The sequence below is a fragment of the Myotis brandtii genome, unplaced genomic scaffold, assembly GCF_000412655.1.
Source record: "Myotis brandtii unplaced genomic scaffold, ASM41265v1 scaffold521, whole genome shotgun sequence".
NCBI classification, from domain to species: Eukaryota; Metazoa; Chordata; class Mammalia; order Chiroptera; family Vespertilionidae; genus Myotis; species Myotis brandtii.
In genome coordinates, this window is record NW_005369870.1 from 3,940,357 (window position 1) to 3,960,749 (window position 20,393).

The 20,393-nt window shown below is 42.0% G+C and overlaps 1 protein-coding gene and 1 pseudogene across 17 annotated transcripts in view; one reads left to right on the plus strand and one right to left on the minus strand.

Moving 5' to 3' along the window:
* PPIP5K1 (diphosphoinositol pentakisphosphate kinase 1) overlaps positions 1–19,751 on the plus strand; it is a 39,041-nt gene extending 19,290 nt beyond the window's left edge. For 8 of the 17 annotated variants that reach the window (XM_005877554.2, XM_014548736.1, XM_005877552.2 and 5 more), the window contains 6 exons: positions 1,522–1,647; positions 2,587–2,649; positions 7,605–7,787; positions 9,241–9,378; positions 15,103–15,216; positions 17,767–19,751. In XM_005877554.2, the coding sequence (XP_005877616.1) occupies positions 1,522–1,647; positions 2,587–2,649; positions 7,605–7,787; positions 9,241–9,378; positions 15,103–15,216; positions 17,767–18,674 (1,532 nt within the window). In that variant the 3' untranslated portion in view covers positions 18,675–19,751. The remainder of the gene's footprint in view (positions 1–1,521; positions 1,648–2,586; positions 2,650–7,604; positions 7,788–9,240; positions 9,379–15,102; positions 15,217–17,766) is intronic. The other 9 variants (XM_014548740.1, XM_014548743.1, XM_005877555.2 and 6 more) reach the window with 4 other exon arrangements.
* On the minus strand, positions 4,757–7,598 carry LOC106728024 (annotated as a pseudogene).
* Positions 19,752–20,393: the final 642 nt, after the last annotated feature.

The window sequence follows — 20,393 nt, forward strand, 5'->3', positions numbered from 1 at the left end:
AGTTTCAGATTCTCTGAAGAAAAACAGACAATTTAGCAACCCTTATTACTTTCTGAAACCTCATTCTAGAGCCTGTTTGAGAACGAAAGGTAGAAGAAGTTGCTGCATAGAAGAGCAGTCCTGAATTCAAGGGTGGAGATTAATAGCCATCTGAGCTTTCTTAATTTCTGTGGTGACCCCAAAATGCTGGGACCCCTGAAACTATGGCCCCTTCTTTGTAGGATCAAAAGAAACTGACCTCCTCCCTACTTTATTCATCTTTCCTATGAATGTTAAGTTCTCAAGCCAAACCCAGGGTCTTATCTAAGATGGATTTGGAAGTAGTGGGGCAAATGCCACAAACTTGGGTGTTAGTCTTATCTCTTCCTTCCCACTCTGTCCTCATGGGCTATATATGGTAGGAGAAGGGACTATGAGTCCCAATCCTACTCTTGATCAAATATTTGGGACGATGACTGACTTGATTTATTTGCTTCAGAGATTTTTCAAGTTTTATTTACTTCTCTGATTGGCAATAGGGTTCTCTTAGATTTCTTTGGACATCTGATTTGGAGCATAAGGCTTAAAAGACAAACTTTTGAGAGCAGGGAAAATCGTCTTTTTTGTTGTTTCCTGCTCACTAGGTCCTCCTTAGTAGGGTGCTCTGCACATAGTAGGCATACCATACATATAATCACCTGACTTTTCACATGCCTTTCAATTTGTGTCCATCTTCACTTCAGAAACAACCTGTTTCTTCTTGATAAAAAAATAACTTTTTTTTCCCTAATTGAACACAGTTGATCCTCGGAGTCATGAGATCTGGATTCTAGTCCAACTTAGCTCCTAACAAACTGTATGATCTTGAACAAATGAGGTCCCTTTTGAATCTCAGTGTCTTCATCTGTAAAATGAGAAGGTCGAACTGGATAATTTTTCAGCTTTAAAAATTCAGTGAATCTCATACTTCCTTTCTTGGGAAAGGTAAAAAGGCCTAAACGGAGATAGAAGGGAGGGAATGTTGGATGAAAAATTTAGGAGAAATTGGAACTTATGAGAACTTGGGATTTGAGCTGAGTGCTCAAAACGTAGTCTGTAGTTTCAATCAAAGTTCTTTACTTTTAACCTATTAGGGATTAGATATATGGGTTCTTTGAACCTTATATCCAGAGTAAGGAACACGGAATCAAATCTAGGGATATATAGAGTGATTGCCTATTCTTTTAGCATTCCTGAGAGCCATGTGGAAAGCATAGTCTACCTCTTTCAGTAGCTTTGAGTCCCCTAATATCACTAACCCTGCACTGTAGTGATCCCTTGTATCAGCCATGTAGATCTTCAGGAGAATCCCTACTTTGCTTGCTCAGTATAGCTATGAAAGTAGTGAAAGCTGTTTGTGGCTGTGTGTAGTAGCCACAAGATGGTGGCTCTGAATGGCTGTGTGTGTGTGTGTGTATCTTGATGTTGTCATGTGACGTTGTGTGTACTTCTGTGTGGTAATTGCAGCTTTGCGTGGCTACTAATGCACTCCCGGCCTTGCAGGCTCACAGTGCACAGGGCTATTCAGCACCACAGTGCTGGGTGGCTCCTCCAGCGCCCCGAATCTTCAGGACTACGCCCGCAGCCATGGCAAAAAGCTACCACCTGCCAGTCTGAAGCATCGAGATGGTATGTGGGTGGGTTTGGGGGAGCAACTCTTTTCTTCATTTGTCCTCCAGCAAGGACACAGTTCAAGTACTATTCATGCTTAAGATGGCACTGATGCTGGCCTTTTAACAAGTTTATTCATCAATTATAGAGGGGAGAAGGAACTAAGGCCTCATCCACCTCCATTTGCACTCTCTCTCACCATACAAGTATTACTTATTTATGCTTATCCCTTCATGAACTCCCACATACAGCCCTGCTACATCAATTTACTCCACCTCTATATTCTTTCCTGGATTCTGGGATATAGGGGTAAGGACCAAGGAGGATGATCAGGAAGAATGTAGTCGAGCCTTGATTAAAATCCTGGAAATCAGGGATGGGGAAGTTGCTTAGCAAAGTCTGGAAAGATAATATGGAAAGAGACTGGGGGAAGGGATGAAAGTTTCTACAAATATTTTATTTCTAGCCCTAACCGGTTTGGCTTGGAGGATAGAGCATCAGCCTGCGGACTCAAGGGTCCCAGGTTCGATTCCGGTCAAGGGCATGTACCTGGGTTGCGGGCACGTCCCCAGTGGGGAGTGTGCAGGAGGCAGCTGATCGATGTTTCTCTCTCATCGATGTTTCTAACTCTCTATTCCTCTCCCTTCCTCTCTGTAAAAAATCAATAATATATATATATATATTTTTAAAATATTTTATTTCTAAATGATGAAAAAGAGGATGTGGTGGTGAAATTAGAGTTGTTTGTAGGGCTGTATCGTGGTAGAGATGACACATGGATTCCTAAGGAGAGATACCAAAGGAAAAATATTGAAATGTGGTAGTTAGGAATCTAAGGGTGGGGGTGGGAGCAGGTCATATACTAACTGTAAAGAACAGAGTATGTTGCTGGCAAATTCCAGAGCAGAGGGTGGGGACAGGTGTGGGTATAATCCCCATGATGTCTTTTCTCCTCAGAGTTCTTGTTTGTCCCGGCCGTAAAACGATTTTCTGTGTCGTTTGCAAAGCATCCGACTAACGGTACGTTTGCTTCTGATTCAGTGTCATTCATCATCACCATGTCACCTCCAGACACTTAACCTCTGAGTTCTGACACTGATTGTTCCTCTCCTACCACTGTGTCAACACCCTGCTGTCTCTGAATGAAACACTCACTAAGTGTCCCTCTTGGGACATATCCCTTGTGTGACAAACCTTAGCCTTGGCTGCAGCCTGGCTGCCCTATCCCTGTAGCGACTCAGGGTATTACTTCCATGGTCACCATCATCACCACTGTGTCACTTTTTTCAGCATCATCACCAAAACATTCAACCTCTCTCTTTCCCATCACATGACTGCTGGGCTTTGTACAAACATGATAATGGTTCCCCATCTTAAGAAGAAAATAGTATTTCCTATATTATCCTTATTTCTTCTTTCCAGCCCCAACCCCACAACTCAGCTGATGTAATTTTTATCTTCCTATTTTTTTCTCCAACTCTTTTGTTGGAGTGGATCACTAGTTTGTTTCCCTTGGGAGCAATGCTGCAGTTCCCAGCTCCCAAACCTACCTATAAGGACATTGGTCTTGAGTATATAGTCTCCCATCTCCATATTCCTGTATCCTACCATTATGTGTACTTGGTGTGGTTCTTGTGCTCCTGACATCTGCTTTATGTTACTACTAACCTGGGGCCTGGGCTTAGAAAACAGGAGCCCAAATTAATCTGGAAAAAAAGAGAGAAAGAAAGGAGTAGGAGATAGTAGGTAAAGGAAAAAGAATTATACCTCGAGTTTTTACATGTGATTTCCATGTAGCCCTAGCCTGCCTAAGGCACTGCTGTCTCAAGCTTGAAGTGATGAGTTTAGATGTCTGTTGGGATTCTAGGGGAGCTTAGGAATGAGTGATGTAATAACATTTCAAGAATATTGAAGAACTGGGTCTACCCACACGAAGATGGGAGACCAAGAACTGAAGGGCTGTGCTCTCTTTGTAGGGTCTGGCAGGAGAACCCCAGGGCTCACTCCCTGTTTTATCTTTTATATCTTTTTAAATTTATTTTAGAGGAAGGGAGAGAGAGAAAGAGAAAGAAAGAAACATCAATGTGAGAGAGAAACATCGATCGTTTGCCTCCCACATGTGCCCTGACCGGGATCAAACCCACAACCTGGGTATGTGCCTTGACCAGGAATTGAACCCGCCACTTTTTGGTGTGCGGGATGATGCTCCAACCAACTGGAAAAAAAGAGAGAAAGAAAGGAGTAGGAGATAGTAGGTAAAGGAAAAAGAATTATACCTCGAGTTTTTACATGTGATTTCCATGTAGCCCTAGCCTGCCCAAGGCACTGCTGCCTCAAGCTTGAAGTGATGAGTTTAGATGTATGCTGGGATTCTAGGGGAGCTTAGGAATGAATGATGTAATAACATTCCAAGAATATTGAAGAACTGGGTCTACCCATACGAAGATGGGAGACCAAGAACTGAAGGGCTGTGCTCTCTTTGTAGGGTATGGCAGGAGAACCCCAGGGCTTACTCCCTGTTTTATCTTTTATATCTTTTTAAATTTATTTTAGAGGAAGGGAGAGAGAGAAAGAGAAAGAAAGAAACATCAATGTGAGAGAGAAACATCGATCGTTTGCCTCCCACATGTGCCCTGACCGGGATCAAACCCACAACCTGGGTATGTGCCTTGACCAGGAATTGAACCCGCCACTTTTTGGTGTGCGGGATGATGCTCCAACCAACTGAGCAATGTAAATTTTTTAAATAAAAACAATTCTACAGCATTTACTGTCATCTGGCAATAAAATAAGGGTAATGAAAGCAATATTAATAAATGTTTGCCCTAACCAGTTTGGCTCAGTGGATAGAGCGTCAGCCTGCAGACTGAAAGGTCCCAGGTTCAATTCCGGTCAGGGGCATGTACCTTGGTTGCAGGCACATCCCCAGTGGGAGGTGTGCAGGAGGCAGCTGATAGATGTTTCTCTCTCATCGATGTTTCTAACTCTCTATTCCTCTCCCTTCTTCTCTGTAAAAAATCAATAAAATATATTTTTTAAAAAAATAAATGTTTAACTATACTTCCAACAAAGGACACCTACAAAACACAAATTGCTTCTCAGCAGTTTCTCACTTTGTTAGTCATTTCTAGTTGGAGACACTTTAGAGCAGAGTAATATCTCCTTTTAGCATGATCCGACCTAGTTGTTTTCTTGACTTTTTTTTAGAATGAATCTCTTCTACATCATCTTATACAAGGTTCATATACTCATCAAAACCAATGATGTAGCCCTCTATCCACATAAACACTTGCTCAAAAAGCCATACCTGAATCCAAGATCTGTTTTGCAAGTATCTGAAGATGAGGTTGATGGGCTGCACCATCACCTGCAGCTTTTGGCCCTGGCCACTGTACGCCATGGTGGAAAGCTAACAAAGACCACACTAAGCCACGTGCTACCTCAGAAAGCTAAATCTGGAATCTATCCTTTATATCTTTAGTTTCTTGTGCAGTGTCTCTTGTCTTCCAGATAAATCTAGTTTTGTTATGTATAGTTTTCTTCTGTCCAAGCGCTAAGATTTTCTGAGGGAGGTAAAATTAGCTTGACTTTCTGGCTGGAAAATCCTCCAGATACTGATCCTCTCTGTTCCTCAGCCAGTGGCAGCTGCTAGATTTTAGCCTTGTTAGGCTATACAACTCCACTAGGCACTGCTGAAATCTCCCCAGCTTGACTAGCTTATACTTGTTCAATTTATACCCTGACCCAAGCTCCCATTTGTGCCTGTGACAGGAGCTCTCCATTAAGAGTGGCCTAGCTGTACCTTAACATTTAGCTTTACACTCTTCTGGCCTTCATGTGCCGCAATCTTCTCCAGAGTAGAACCTCATGTACAAACCCCAACCCCACAGCCTGGGACTTGGACATGGAGACATGTTTCTTAGGGTACAGAATATAGTACCAGGAACTTGGGCCCCTGAAATCAGAGTTAAATTATAGATCTCCTAATTCTTAGGCTCTAGCAGGAAAGATCCAAATTCATAAAGCAGATCCTCAAACCTATATACCTCTAATTTCCTGAAGCCTTGGTTAGCAGCCTCATCAGTTGAAAAAAAGAAGAATTAATTCTACCAAAAGGAGGAGAGGAAGAAAGCCCTGGAAAATTCAGGTATAGTGCAGGAGGACAAATTCAAGATCTCTTCCAATACCCTGCACAGTTTCTCAGGGGTCTTCTGGCCTTTGTTCTTCTTGTACTTTAGCTTGGGGGCTACAGTGCTTGATAACCAGAATCTGGGATCTAACTCTTGGCAATAGGAGAAATTTAGACCTATTATATCTCTTGCTGAAAATTATCTAGATTTAATTTGGCCCTCTGGACAACATGAGAGCTCTACACCATGGCCAAATCTTGCTTGACTGACTGAGCAATTACAGAGTGGATGTGCTGCCTGCAATTGTTTGTGGCAGATTAGTCACAACATTGTGCCAGTCTACTGTCCCATCATGGCAACAAGTCTGGCTTTGAAATAACAGCTAGAAAAACTGGGCCTGGCTTTAGAAGAGAGGCAAGGGAATGCTGTCTCCTTGCTTTGATGGGAGAACATCTCTCAGCCATCATTGCCTCTATTCCTGATAAGCTTTGGCCACATCCTGACTACGTCAAGTATACATATGTGGCCCATTACTAAACTGCACACTGAACTCACCAAAGTAAACTAATATTGGAAAAGAGACTGTGGCTCACTCTTATGCAGAATGTCAGAGTGTGCCAATTATATTTGCCACATCCATTTATTTCCTAGGGACCCACACAACTGTCTGACCATTGGTACAGTTAGTGCTTGAATAGAGCTGAAACCTCTCTTGACATTCAAACTAAGGTCTCTGGAATCCATAGTTTCATGGGATCACCCCATGTAACAAGTTCTGGTCTGGGAGTTCTGAGCAGTCATCCTCAGCTACTTTGATCCTACCTTTGCTATACCAACATCCTGTCATCAGGTCTTAAGACCCCATATCTTTTCCCCAGGATCTTTTCCCTACTGTTCCTGGGGCTTCTACATGCCTTTCACTATCTTCAACCTTTTGCAGCTCAATCACATATATCCACAAAGTTTGCCAATCATATAAAATAATAAGTGGTTCAGGACTGAAGCTTTTCCACTGACCAGCTGAACAAAATGCAATTAGACCTACCAGCAGTAGGAAGAAAATATAAAATTATCTAACTTTTGGCTTCTGTAATGGATACAGTATCTCCAAAGTCCTGAGATTTATGCAAACATTTTTTGAGTCTATATATTTGAACAAGAATAAAGGATGATTAGCCAGTAATAGCATTTTCACATATTGATTCCATTTTTTAAATGCTCTGTTTTACACAGGCTTTCCTGCCAATCTCCTATGCCTGCTGTCTAACAACAGCCATATCTGTGTCTGTCTAAGAGTTTGGTCCAGAGAGCTGCCCTGAGCCCTTAGGAGCCTTTTTAGCTTCAAACTTTATCTTGATAACTCTATACCATTCTTGACATTCTTCTCTGAATGACTTTGAATCTTTTTATCTCTATCCCAATCTCATAAATATATTGGACTGAGAAGTGGGACCTATCCAGAGTTTGTCCAAGAATGATCTGGGATACTGGGCCTCTAGACAAGGCTCCCACAGAACTCCAAAGCCTGCTTACCCCTGTTCAGAATGATGTGACTTCTGTCGGCACTGACTGAATTATGCTCAGTGAGAAAGGGGAGGGCCTATTGTATGATGAGGTCTCACTAGCCCCTTCTTTTAGACTTACTGTGTGATGCCAACCCTCTTCTTTTCCTGCAAGAGATTCCCAGTGGCTCTGACCATCTCTGCTTCTTTCTCAGCTCACTTTTGAGCTGAGTGGCTCCACTTCCCAGTAATGCTTGTGCCAGTCAGTGCCCCCCTCATTGTCTCTCCCTCTTCTCTTTCTTTATCTTTGTGCTTCCTGCCGTGGTACCCCTACCCCCTGCAGAGCTGCTGGATGACCAGCACCCTGTGGTCCGGTTGCTGCGCCGTTTTTCCTCTGACTGCCCAGGGGGCCAGCCAGTCTCCTTGGATGCCACGCTGGCGCATCACCTGCACCAGTGCTCCTACCACCTGCGCCTCTTCCGGAACTGGCTGCGCTCAGGCCAGGATGACCCCGAGTGCCTCTACGGTACCCCCTGCCACCAAGCTGGCTGCTGCCACTACCCTGGCTGAGACTGACTGCTTGGCTTATTGCACTTCTGGCAGGAGAGCCCACTTAATCCTTTCTTTTATTTAACCTCAGGTTATGTGACTTGCATTTTAGTTGCTTGGATGGGATTGGGGCCAGACTGCCTGGTAGTTATAGCATTGGCTGCTCATTCCTTCCTCACTGCCTCCTAATGCTACCCATTCCCAATTCTATTCAGTACAGGGTTAGTTTCTTGCCCTGGATTCCGTTCTTATCTCTATAACCTTCTACTACCACCATCTTCAAATCCAAACATTTTTCTACCCACTCTGAGGATCTAGAGACTGTACCTCTCTTGCTCTCCTACCACTAGAATACAGGGGGAAACTGAGGCACAGAAATCTCAGTCGAATCCTTGAAGCCAACAAGAGCCAGAGGTTAGAAGATAATCAGGTATAATTCTTTTGATGTTTTAGTCATTAGTGAACAGGAGGCTATGTCTTGCATAGATATTGCTGTCCTGCCTACTCTTAGTTCATTTAGGGAGACATAGAGGAGGCACGGGAGAGACTGGGGACTGAAAAGTGGTTGGGATGTGTGCTTCTTGGTTCTCCAATGGGGACATTTTTTCAATAGGCCCTGGGATTAGGATTTAGGTTTGCCCTGTATCCTACTCAGAGTGGTGGACCTACATTGGAATTATTGGGTTCAGAGCAGAGAATCAGTACTTATTATTTCTCCTAAGGGGGTTTCCTCATTTTCCTGATGGGATGGAAAAAAACGAACAAGTCTGGGGTCTTCCAGTGAGAACAGAAGGGAGAAGCTTTGATGTGATGGAAATGACCAAGAAAGAACTTCCATTCCCCAGCCTATTCATGCATGTGATTTTCCTGGGCTGAGCTCCATATGTACTGCATGCCCTCCAGCTTGCTTCCAGATATTCTAGCCTTTCTACCCATATCCTAAATCTGCATGAACCCCATCTCAGATTACATGTCCTCCACCTTAATCTGGTTCTCTTATACATGACCCCTGAAACCTGCTATTTCTTTCCAGCTCCATGACCTCCCTAACCTCATTTAGACCTACAATTTCACCCATTACTTATGGACTTTTGTTTTATTCCCCCAGAAAGTGTAAGAGCAATGTGGGTGTTTACCCTATTGGGATTCTGTGTATTTTTCCATGGGACATTGCAAGCTCTCCATAGGTAGGGTGAGAGGTGTTTTACCTGGAGGCCTTAGCAGGTAGACTTTTTAGGAAATCTGAAGGTGACAGAAATAGACTTCTATTGGGGCTCTAAAGAGTTCCCTCTCATGAGAATCTTGGATTCCCCACACTCCAAAAGCCATCAACTCTTCTGATGGCTCTCAGGGACTCTCCATGCTTCCTTGGCCAGTGGGGGTATATCTGGCAGGAATAATATTGACTTTGTCCATCTCTTTTCTAACAGGATTTGAAGGGTGCTCCATGGTGCCTACCATCTACCCCCTAGAAACGCTGCATAATGCCCTTTCCCTGCATCAAGTAAGTGAATTCTTGAGTGGAGTCTGCCAGCGCCACACTGATGCCCAAGCACAGGCATCTGCAGGTATGGAGAATACTCTTGTTTTGTATCCCTATCTCTGCCTTCATTCCTATGCTTTCTAGAACATGAGTAAAAAATGAAAAATATAGGCACTCCAAATACATACAAAAATAGACTTGAAAAAAAGATGTTTAATTGTAGGCCAACTCAAAATAATAGAAAAATCATTCCTTCCCAAATTAATTTATAAATTTAGTGTGATCCAATAAAATACTGCTGGTTTTCTAAAGTCAGACAAATCAATTCTGAAGTTCTCATTGAAAAGTAAACAAGCAAGAATAGCCAAGAAAACCTTGATTTTAAAACATTATATAAAACTTTTATTTAAAAAGTGTAATATTGGTATATGAATAGACAGAGAGCAATCAAACAAAGTAGTAAATTTAGAAATAGATGAAGTTAGCATTTCAAAATATTGGGGGAAAGATATACTTTTTAATAAATGGAGTTGGAACAATTGAATATTCATTTGGCAAAAATTAAAATTGAATCCATACTTCATGCTATATACCAGTATAAACTCCATATAGATCAGAGATCTAAATGTAAAACTTAAACCATGCAATAGGTAGCTCCAAGGGCTTCTCCTTTTACAGAAACACCAAAAAATCAAGCAAAAACTGATACAGTCAACTTTATCAGAACTCTGGAACATAGTCAAAGGTTTGCAACCACCAGGAAAATTCTGAATCAAGAAGGAGGTAACCTAAAAATGGCAGGAAGCTTTCCAGTATTTTTACTTGACCTCCTCCCACTCCTATCCCCACCTTGGTAGCAGGCGTGAACATGGCAACCCATGCTCTCAAGGTGGGACCCTAGTCTTTGGTTCCAGAAGGAGCAGAATAGACTTTATTCTCCAAGATTTGTATTCGTTCTAATTTGTGTGTAGGCTACCTGAAGTACTGACACAGGGGGCTTACCTTTGTTGTACCTAACTTGGAACTCACTCAGTATATAAATGTGGCTATGCAGAGGATATTACTTGAAAACACTGTAAAGCAAATGAACATGATGTCTGGGACAAAAATTATAGTTGAGGCAAACAATAGGCATACGGAAAGCCTGGGAAGAGAGTTTCTTTAGGAAATTAGTCATTCAAAAGCACCCACATATACTGGTAAATTTAAAAAGCTATGCACATGCCTGGGGAAGGACACCTGAGCATAACATACATGAGAAGACCCTAACTCTAGATTCAACACAAGCAGAGAGTGAAGGCTAAGGCAGTGTTGTAAATAGTCTGGCTAAGGAGTACCTCAACATAGAACCAATCTGCAAACACTGTGAGAACTCCTCTCTCCTTTCCTCCTTTCTACTCCTTTCCCTCCTTCCCCCCTCTCTCTTTTTATTCCTGATATATTCAAGGAAATTCTTATCAGAGCCCTAGCTGAACATAAACCAAAGTAACAAAGATTTCACAGACTGCACATGACAAAGAAGACAGACTTTATAAAAATAGTTTAGAAAAATCACTAAACAGTCGCCAGTGTGACTCAGTAGTTGAGTGTCAACCCATGAACCAAGAGGTCACTGGTTCAATTCCCAATCAGGGCACATGCCCAGGTTGCAGCTTGATCCCCAGTAGGAGACATGCAGGAGGCAGTTGATTGATGTTTCTATCTCTCTGTCCCTCTCCCTTCCTCTATCTCTAAAAATCAATAAAAACATATTTAAAGAAAATGAAAAAGCACTAAACAGCTGTAGATCACAGCAAACAACAAAAAGAAACCCTGAGGGGAGAGGGGCAATTTGATTTTCAGAGTTAATACATTATAATAGTAAAAATGTCCTTTTTTCAACAGAAAGAATTATATAATATGCAAAGAAACCAGACAGTGTGATCTTTTCACAGAATAAATTAACAAAAATAATCCTTGAGGAAACACAGACATTAGACTTTCTAGACAAATATTTTAAATAAGGAAAGGAAACCAGGTTCAGAGAACTAAAAGAAATCAGGAGAATGATGTCTCAACAAATAGAGAATATCATTAAAGTGATAGAAAATATCAAAAGAAACCAAACAAATTCTGAGGCTAGAAAGTATAACAGAAATGACAAATTTGCTAGAGGATTTCTTAGAAGATTTTAACAGGCAGAAGAAAGAATCAGCAAACTTAAAGATAGGTCATTTGAAAAAATATCCAGTCTGAAGAGGAGAAATTGAAAAGAATGAAGAAAAATGAACAAAGCCAAAGAGATTTGTGGGACACCATAAACATACCAACATGTGCATAATGGGAGTTCTAGAAGAAGAGAGAGAAAAAAGGGTAGAAAAAATAATTGAAGAAATAATGGCTGAAAACTTCTCAAATTTGATAGATACAAATATATACAACCTAGTAGTTGGAAGATAAATGTAAAGAGAGCTACTCTGCGACACATTTAAATCAAGTTGGCAAAGACAAGGACAGAGAAAACCTTTTGTTTTGGTTTGTTTTTTGTTAATCATCACCTAAGGATATTTTTCCATGGATTTTTTTTTTAAGAGAATGGAAGGGAGAGGGAGAGACACAGAGAGGGAAACATGAATGTGAAAGAGACACATTGACTAGTTGCCTCCTGCACACACCCCAACCCGAGCTGGGGACCAAGCCTGCAACTGAGGTACAATCCCTTGACCAGAATTGAACCCAGGACCCTTCAGTTAGTAGCCAATGTTCTATCTACTGAGCAAAATCAGCTAGGGTGAGAAAGTCTTGTGGCTCAGTGGTTGAGTGTCAACCCTGGAATCAAGAGGTCATCAGTTTGATTCCCAGACAAGGCACATGCCCGGGTTGCAGGCTCAATCCCCAGTTGGGCGTGTGCAGGAGGCAGCCAATCAATGATGTTTCTCTCATTGATGTTTCTTTCTTTTTATCCCTCTCCCTTCCTCTCTGAAATCATTCAGTAGTTTAATTTTTAGTGATATTGGTACCATTTTAAAACTATATTTATAATAGAATAATGCAAATAAGATAAGTAATTATGTTCATATTACTAGGAACCAGGATTTTCAAGGTATACAAGTACAAATTCAAAAGATTTTTTAAATGCTGTCATTTTACATTTGAATTGAAAATATCAGTATGAATTCAGGGTTTTTTAGTGCTCTTTTTAACAGTATGCATTAGCAGCGGTAGCAATGAGCTCCCTTAGTGTATAGATTTTGGTCTCTACATATCATTCACCTCTACCAGGATTCCCATGGGAAAATGACTGCTTCTTGGTCTAGTGAGTGTTTTTTCATCTTTCTAAAAAAAAAATCACACACTCTCCCACCCCTACCCGGAGCCTCTTTAGGCATTTTTTTCCCTAGTTACCCCCACCACACAAAATTTTAATACCACACATATACTGTGTATATATGTATGTATTGTGGCCATTTGATGGACACAAATCAATAGAATAATATCTAAGAATATTTTCATCCTCACCAAGAACTAATTTTGTTGAGACTGCATGGTCTAGGGCAGTGGTCGGCAAACTGCGGCTCGCGAGCCACATGCGGCTCTTTGGCCCCTTGAGTGTGGCTCTTCCACAAAATACCACGTGCGGGCGCGCACGTACAGTGCGATTGAAACTTCGTGGCCCATGCGCAGAAGTCGGTTTTCGGCCTGGGCAAGTCTATTTTGAAGAAGTGCTGTTAGAAGAAGTGGGGGTACGTTTGCTGAGGTCGACCCCTCAGATTGAGGACGTTTTTAGCAAAGGTCAGCTTAGGAGTACCCTAATTAAGTTAATAACAATGTACCTACCTATAAAGTTTAAGTTTAAAAAATTTGGCTCTCAAAAGAAATTTCAATCGTTGTACTGTTGATGTTTGGCTCTGTTAACTAATGAGTTTGCCGACTACTGGTCTAGGGCAAGGAAGGCACAAGGTGATCCTGAGACAAAAGCAAAGAAGCCATCAAGCCTGAAGAGGCTCCCACTGACCAGACTGGAATATTTTAGCATTAAAACTAATTTGTGCCCTGGCTGGGTTTGCTAAGTGGTTAGAGCATCGGCTTGCAGATTGAAGGGCCCTGGGTTTGATTCCAATCAAGGGCACGTATCTGGGTTGCAGGCTTAATCAAACATTGATGTTTCTCTTTGTCTTTCCTCACTTTCTCTGTCTCTCCCCCTCCCTTCCATTGTCTCTAAAAAAATCAATGGATAAAATATCCTCAGCTGAGGATTAATAACAACAACAAAAATAATAATTTGTAGTAATTAATTAAAGTACACTGAATATATAAAAAGACACAAACTCATAGTGAATCTTACAAAAAATAAAATAACTATCATCTGCAACTATTGGAGAATACTTTTCACCAACTCTTTCCTCTGAAAACTAAAGGGAAATAAACACATCCTATGTTTTCAGTAACAACTGTAGTTCAGTGTAATCAAATAGTCCCAGTTGAAGAGGGAACATTCTTCTTTATAGAAAATATGCCAACTAATAAATATTAAAAGGATTGATAGAATTAGAAAATCAACATTTGACACCCCTAATAAAATAATTAAGGATCATCAATGGATACTAACACAATTAGTTGAAATGTTGGTGGGTTTGCATGGTGTCAAAGGATCACCTCTGATCAGAAAGGGGAAACTTTAAAATGGTGAGATTTTGTGGCCACCACTTTAACCCAATTAGTAAATTTAGTCTTACTTAGTAGGACAATGAAACATTATGTGCCCATAATATAATATAATCCTATATAATAAAAGTGTGATATGCAAATTGACCGACCGACTGAATAGCAGAACGACGATCTGGACGACCATCAGGGACCATGCTATGACACCCACTGGTGCCAAGCCAGCCAAGGCGGGTGCAATGCGATTGTTCGGGGGCCCGGCCATCGCCCCATGATTGCCCCATGATCCGCCCTGCAGAGGGAGGCCCAGGCCACCAGCTGGCTGACCGGTGGGCTATGGTGGGTGGGCAGGGCCTCCTGATGATTTCATGCATTGGGCCTCTAGTATAATATAATATACACAGGTATTGCCAAAGTGATTTAAACTGAATAATCTAATGATGCCTTTTATAGCTAACTTCCAGATTATAGGAAATACAAGGGATGGTGAAATGAGTTAAATGATTTTATGGGGAAGCAATCAGATGAATCGAGAATGTGGGAAATGACATTCTGTGAGACAACTGACTGTTCTTTTCAAAAAGTCACTGTGAAAAAAATAAATGGGTAGGAGGGCACTATCTAGAATAGTAAGGTCCTTTTATAGTAAGGTCCAAACATGTGTGGTTCATGTTTAGACCTTACTATAAAAGAAATTTTGGGAGTAATAAGGGAAAATTTGAATATGGATTGGGTATTACATGATATTAGGGTATTATTTTTTTAATTTTGTTAGGTTTATTAGTGGTATATGGCTAAATAAGAGAAACTCCTTATAATTTAGAAATGCATATTAAAGTATTCATTATGTCTATTATTTATTTTAGAGAACTTCAGCACCAAGAAATAGATGAAACAAGTATGGCAAAATGTTGACATGTGTTAATGTGTTAAATATAGATGAGTGTATGAGTATTGGTCGTACTAGTCTTTCAATGACTTTTTAAAAATATATTTGAAAATATTCATTATACAAAGTTTAAAATATTAAAAATGGTTTGTGTGAAGGATGCTTCTTCTCAGCCTGAGAAAATGTACATTGGTTTTTACTTATGTTGAGAACCTGTGGCACTTGGATTCTTCTTCATATGGTTTTTTCCCTTCCCTCTCTCCCCCACCTATCCAGCCCTCTTTGAGTCTATGCACAGCAACCAGGCCTCAGATGGCACATTTTCCCCACCCCGTACTCTTCATTCACCTACCATGCAACTCCGGCAGCGCTCTGAGAAGCCCCCTTGGTGTAAGTAATCCTTTTGGAACTGCCTAGACAAAGGCCAAGAGGGATGGAGGAATTGGTGAGTGAGAAACCTGTGCCTTGCTGGAAACCAAGATGAGAGTTGAAAGGCCAGGAATACAGTCAGGGAAGCAGTTTCATCTGCCTCTTCCAAGATGAAGGGAGGATCTGTTTACTGTGTCTTTTTTTTTTTTAATATATATTTTATTGATTTTTTACAGAGAGGAAGGGAAGGGATAGAGAGTTAGAAACATCGATGAGAGAGAAACATCGATCAGCTGCCTCCTGCGCACTCCCTACTGGGGATGTGCCTGCAACCAAGGTACATGCCCTTGACCAGACTCGAACCTGGGACCCTTGAGTCCGCAGGCCGACGTTCTATCCACTGAGCCAAACCAGTTAGGGCTGTTTACTGTGTCTTATCACCTCTGCCTCCCACACCCCTTCTATCTCACTGGGGAGGCTCCTAAAAGACAGTGGACCACCAGAGGGTCCTTAAGGAAGACAGGGTGGAGACTTCATTCTTCTCAGATCCCCACGTAGTTTCTACAGCTCCTCAAAGCACAGGTGACTTGGAAGGAAACCTGAATATTTAGAAAAGCTGGGGGAAGGAAACTAAAATCTGCTACTACTTTCAACTTTTTTCTCAAGTTGTCTGTTCTCAGGTGAGGTGATGCTTTTCCCCATCTCTTCTTTATCATCTCTAGCCTGTCACTAACTATCCTTGTGAACAGTGGGCCACAAGGAATCCTTAGAGTAACAGTAGGGAGGGAGATACCTGTAGTAATCAGGGCCAGAGACACCAGTGATGGAAAATCCTTTCTTTATTCATCCTGCCTCCAAGGAAGAACAAAAATCAAACATGCCTTTCACTATTTTACTTGGGTAGGACTTTAGCAAAGATTCATATTTCAGCATTGAAGTAAATAGTTGTCGAATTTTGCCCTTCTTCTGGCACCCAGTATGCAGAAGAAACTTCCTAACACCAAAAATTCTCCCCCTGGATTTCAGATTATCCTACACTCACCTTGTCATTGTCCCTTTTACCTGTCTCCGATAGCGTTTATGGTTCTCTGCCCGCCTCTTGTCCCTCTCCCGCTTATATTTCTGTTTGACCTCTTTGATTTGCCTGAATCAAACCACTAAGTGAGTATAAGGCTACTTCTACCCTTGAGTGAATTCAGCTTACAGCTTTTTTTTTTTTAATCTCAGTATCAGGTGTATAGCCTCATTGGTAAGCATTTTCAGGGTCTGTCTCTCTGCCCTAAATAAGCCTTGGCACAAAACCATGTTCCTCTTCTTTTTCTACTTGAAGCATGCCTCCTGTGATGCTTTACCGAAAAGAGGTTACTGGCATACCTTAAACACAATGACTGATTGCGCTTGCCAGCTTTCCCAGATTCTCTTCGATTATAAGATACTCAGATGTCCCCTATTTCCAAAAACTATAATTATTGATGTCAGAGTGCTTTAAATATAAAGTTACAATACCATTAATAAATATAATATTTACAAAGGGAAAAGTAGATTAATCCCCTACTAGAGGTTAATGAAGAAGTAGAGGTTGGGATAGGAATTGTCCCACAGTGTAATTGAAGATTCTACGGACTTCATTTTACTACTGTCAGGATCTGGGAAATTAGTTTTTAGGATATTAACAACCCTGTAACATCATATGTCCCAGTACTTAGAAGGTCTTCACTTTGAACCCATGGATGGATTTCAGGGTAAAGTTTATGAACACCAGGAATCATATATAAAGATTAATGTGAATATTCACATGTATATTTTTCTAGGAGGATAATCCATAACTTTCATTAGAGTTTCAAAGGAATCAGTGACACACACACACACACACACACACACACACACACTCCGAAAAGGTTAATTAAGAACTGCTGCCATTTAGAGATTCCATGGGGTTCTTCCATCTTTGGGTAAATCATTTTCTTTTCTATTATTCTGATTCACAAGGTTTTTCTACATTCTTCTGCTTACTTATACCTTGGGCTATAAACAATGATTACCTCTGCCTCAGAAATACATTGATTGCTTTAAACAAATGATTCTTAACCAAAGATGTGCATCAAACTTAATTGGAAGTGTTACATCAAAATATATTGCCTTCATCTCCCTCTCCATCCCACACCTTTACCCTAAACCTAAGAATTAGAATCTCTGGAGATTCTATGTAACCCCAATTATGAGCCACTGGGATAAAGTATTCATATGTTTTCAAAGTATGAATAATGGATCAAGAAAATTTAAAATTTGGATAAGGGTACATTTGTAAAAGAACTGGATGAAGTGGGCCTCAGCACTTTCTCCTGAAGACTTAGATGTACCTTAGTGCTACTCCTATAGTATACGTTAGGCCAGAGCAACAGTTTCTGAGCTGGGCTAACTTGGGAGTCTGCATAACTGAGAAAGAATTCAGACCTTCTTTCCCTGCGACATGAGTAATATGGGCCATCTGTCTGGCACTTGAACTACATACATAGAGTAAAGCCTTCTCTTCCGGCTTGCCTGACTTGGTCTTCTGACTTTGCTTTATAGACAGCAGTGGCCCTTCCAGCACTGTGTCTAGTGCTGGTCCTTCCTCCCCTACTGCAGTGGATGGTAATTGCCCATTTGGCTTCAGTGATCAACCCTCCCTGAGTTCACACATGGCTGAAGAATGTCAAGGCCTTGGGCTGCGCCAGAAGATCCCTGGGAATGGAGCACAAGAGCTCCTTATAGAAGGGGAGCAAAAGTCGTTTGAACCAAACCAGTTCCCACAGGAACCACCTGTGGAAACCAGCCAGCCATGCCAGGAAGTTGCTCAGGAGGTCAGCCAGCCATGTCAGCAGGCCCCTGACATTAGCCAGCCATGCCAGGACATCCCTGAAGAGGTCAGTCAGCCATGTCAGGAGGTCTCTGACAAGAGCCAGCCATGCAAGGACACCCATGATGATGTTAACCGAACATGCCAGGAGGTCACTCAGATCAACCAACTGTGCGAGAAAGTCTCTGAGGAAGCTTGCAAGCTTTTCCGGGAGAACCCTGAGGAGGTCAGCCTACCATGCCAAGGGGTCTCTGTGGAAGTTGGCAGGCTGGTCCATGGGTTTCCTGAAGGGGTTGGTAGCCTGGTCCAGGAAATCCTTGTGAAAACTGGCAAGCCAGCCCAAGAGATCCCTGAGGAGCTCAGCCAACCATGCCAGGAGTTCTCTTTGGAGGTTGACAGACTGGCCCAAGAAGCTCCTGCAACCAATCTGTTGTCTCAGGATATCCCTGAGGTTGATACACCATCCCAAGAGTTCCCTGGGGAGGGTGATCTACAGGTCCAGGAGGGCCCTAAGGAGGTTAAGCAGCAGTCCTGTGTGGTCCCTGAGGTCATTGACCAGCTGCCTGGAGAGGATGTTCCCCAAGCCCAGTATCCATCTAGTGATCCAAACCCTCACTCAGAGCCAGTCTCTAGTCCATGACCAAAACTTATCCCTTCCACCAGCAACATGTGATTAGTCATTTTCTCATTGATGGTGTTATAATATACCAGCCATTTGAGCTAGCAACTCTTTCTGTTGGCTAACTCACCTGCCAGCATAGGCCTTGGATCTTACCAGAGGTGTCTGAGGAAGCAGTCCTCTTGACATGAGGCATACCTGTGCTGGAGCTGGGCTTGGTGAGGGGCCCATTTCATGTTCAAAGCAGCCATTGACTCCTCACCAAGCCATTAGACTTGAATAGGATTTCCTTTAAGGGGTGGGCTGGTCTATCATTACCCAGCCTCCTCTGAGCACCCCAGGAAATTCCAGATTGTTAAAGGAAATGCCTCTTAACTGCTGAAGACACCGTCCCGGGACAACAAGTGCAAAAGGGGATGCCAAGGTCTTCACTTTTCTGAGGAAATATTCACAATGTCTCAAAGTCCTTTAGACCATATGTGCATTCATGGGGACTCTTGTCTTGGCTAGCACTCCTCAGGTGGGTCCAGGATGGCTGTCTGAAATGTCTGGGAAAAAGAGTCCCCTTACTAAACAAACATCCATCATGGCCACTAATCTTTAGATTGGGCTTATGGGTATTTCCATATCATCCCCAAGTGCCCTCTCTGTTCCTGTCCTGTGGAGAGGGCAATAGCTCTGGAAAAATAGGTATTAGATTGCTGTGAAAATTTCAGAGTAACTACTTAAAATGCTTTTGGGGTTCTTGACCAATCTGTGAAGCGAGGCCTCTTTTGTTGTGGGGCTTTTTGGCTTAGAAGATGCTGTAGTAGAGAAAATCAGGTTCTATTTTTAAGCAATCAGCAGAGATAAATATTGTACAGACATGAGCAAAGATATATATATATAGTAGTGCCAGGGACAGACTGGCCAAAGAACACTCTAGGGTCTCCAAGAGGTTTGTCCTTATATCATTGTGTCTTTAGGGCCAGGTGTGATTATGAAGCTAATCCCAAAGATCTGGGGATGGGAATGGGGGTGGGTAAGAGGGGTAATGCTGCCATTAGAGTGGGGGGTCGGAACATTATGAGTGCTCAATAAATATGAATGAGAATGGTAGAGGTGGTGATGTCATTGTGAACTCAAGAATGAATGTGACTCTTAAGTCAATCAGATATGTAACTGAATTAATCTGAACCAGTCAAAAGCCTTTGTAGTTGAGCAGGAACGGACTATAAAAATATACAGATCAGACATCCCAGGAGGTCCCTATGCCAATCAACCCACTATCCCAAAATGTCTGAAGTGAGTAGTGTTGTGGGGGACAGAGGTTCTGTCTCTGTGAAACACCAGAGGGTACACAATGCCTTTTCACCAGCTCCTTGGAATCACCCTCTTAAATTTTTCCTTCCGATGCTTTGGAGTGTCAGGAATTAAAGAGGTTATACTCTCTGTTTAACCCCTTGACATGTTTACATCGGGAGAGCCCAGAACACTAGGAGGGCTGGAATACCCCCCTGCCCATATATTCATGTGCACAACTTGGCCTCTTCTTACATACCCATGACATATAAAGGGTTTCACTGCAGGAGGGAAATCCAACATTTTCCTCCATGAAAATCCTGACTGCAAAGGTGAGAGGTGTTTACAACCTCAATAAGCTCTGGGTCTCTTAGGGCTCCTCAACTCCTTACCTCTTTGGTGTTATCCTATCTGACGTATCTGGTTATTTGGTTCTCAGCTCTTGACCTCATGGAGATG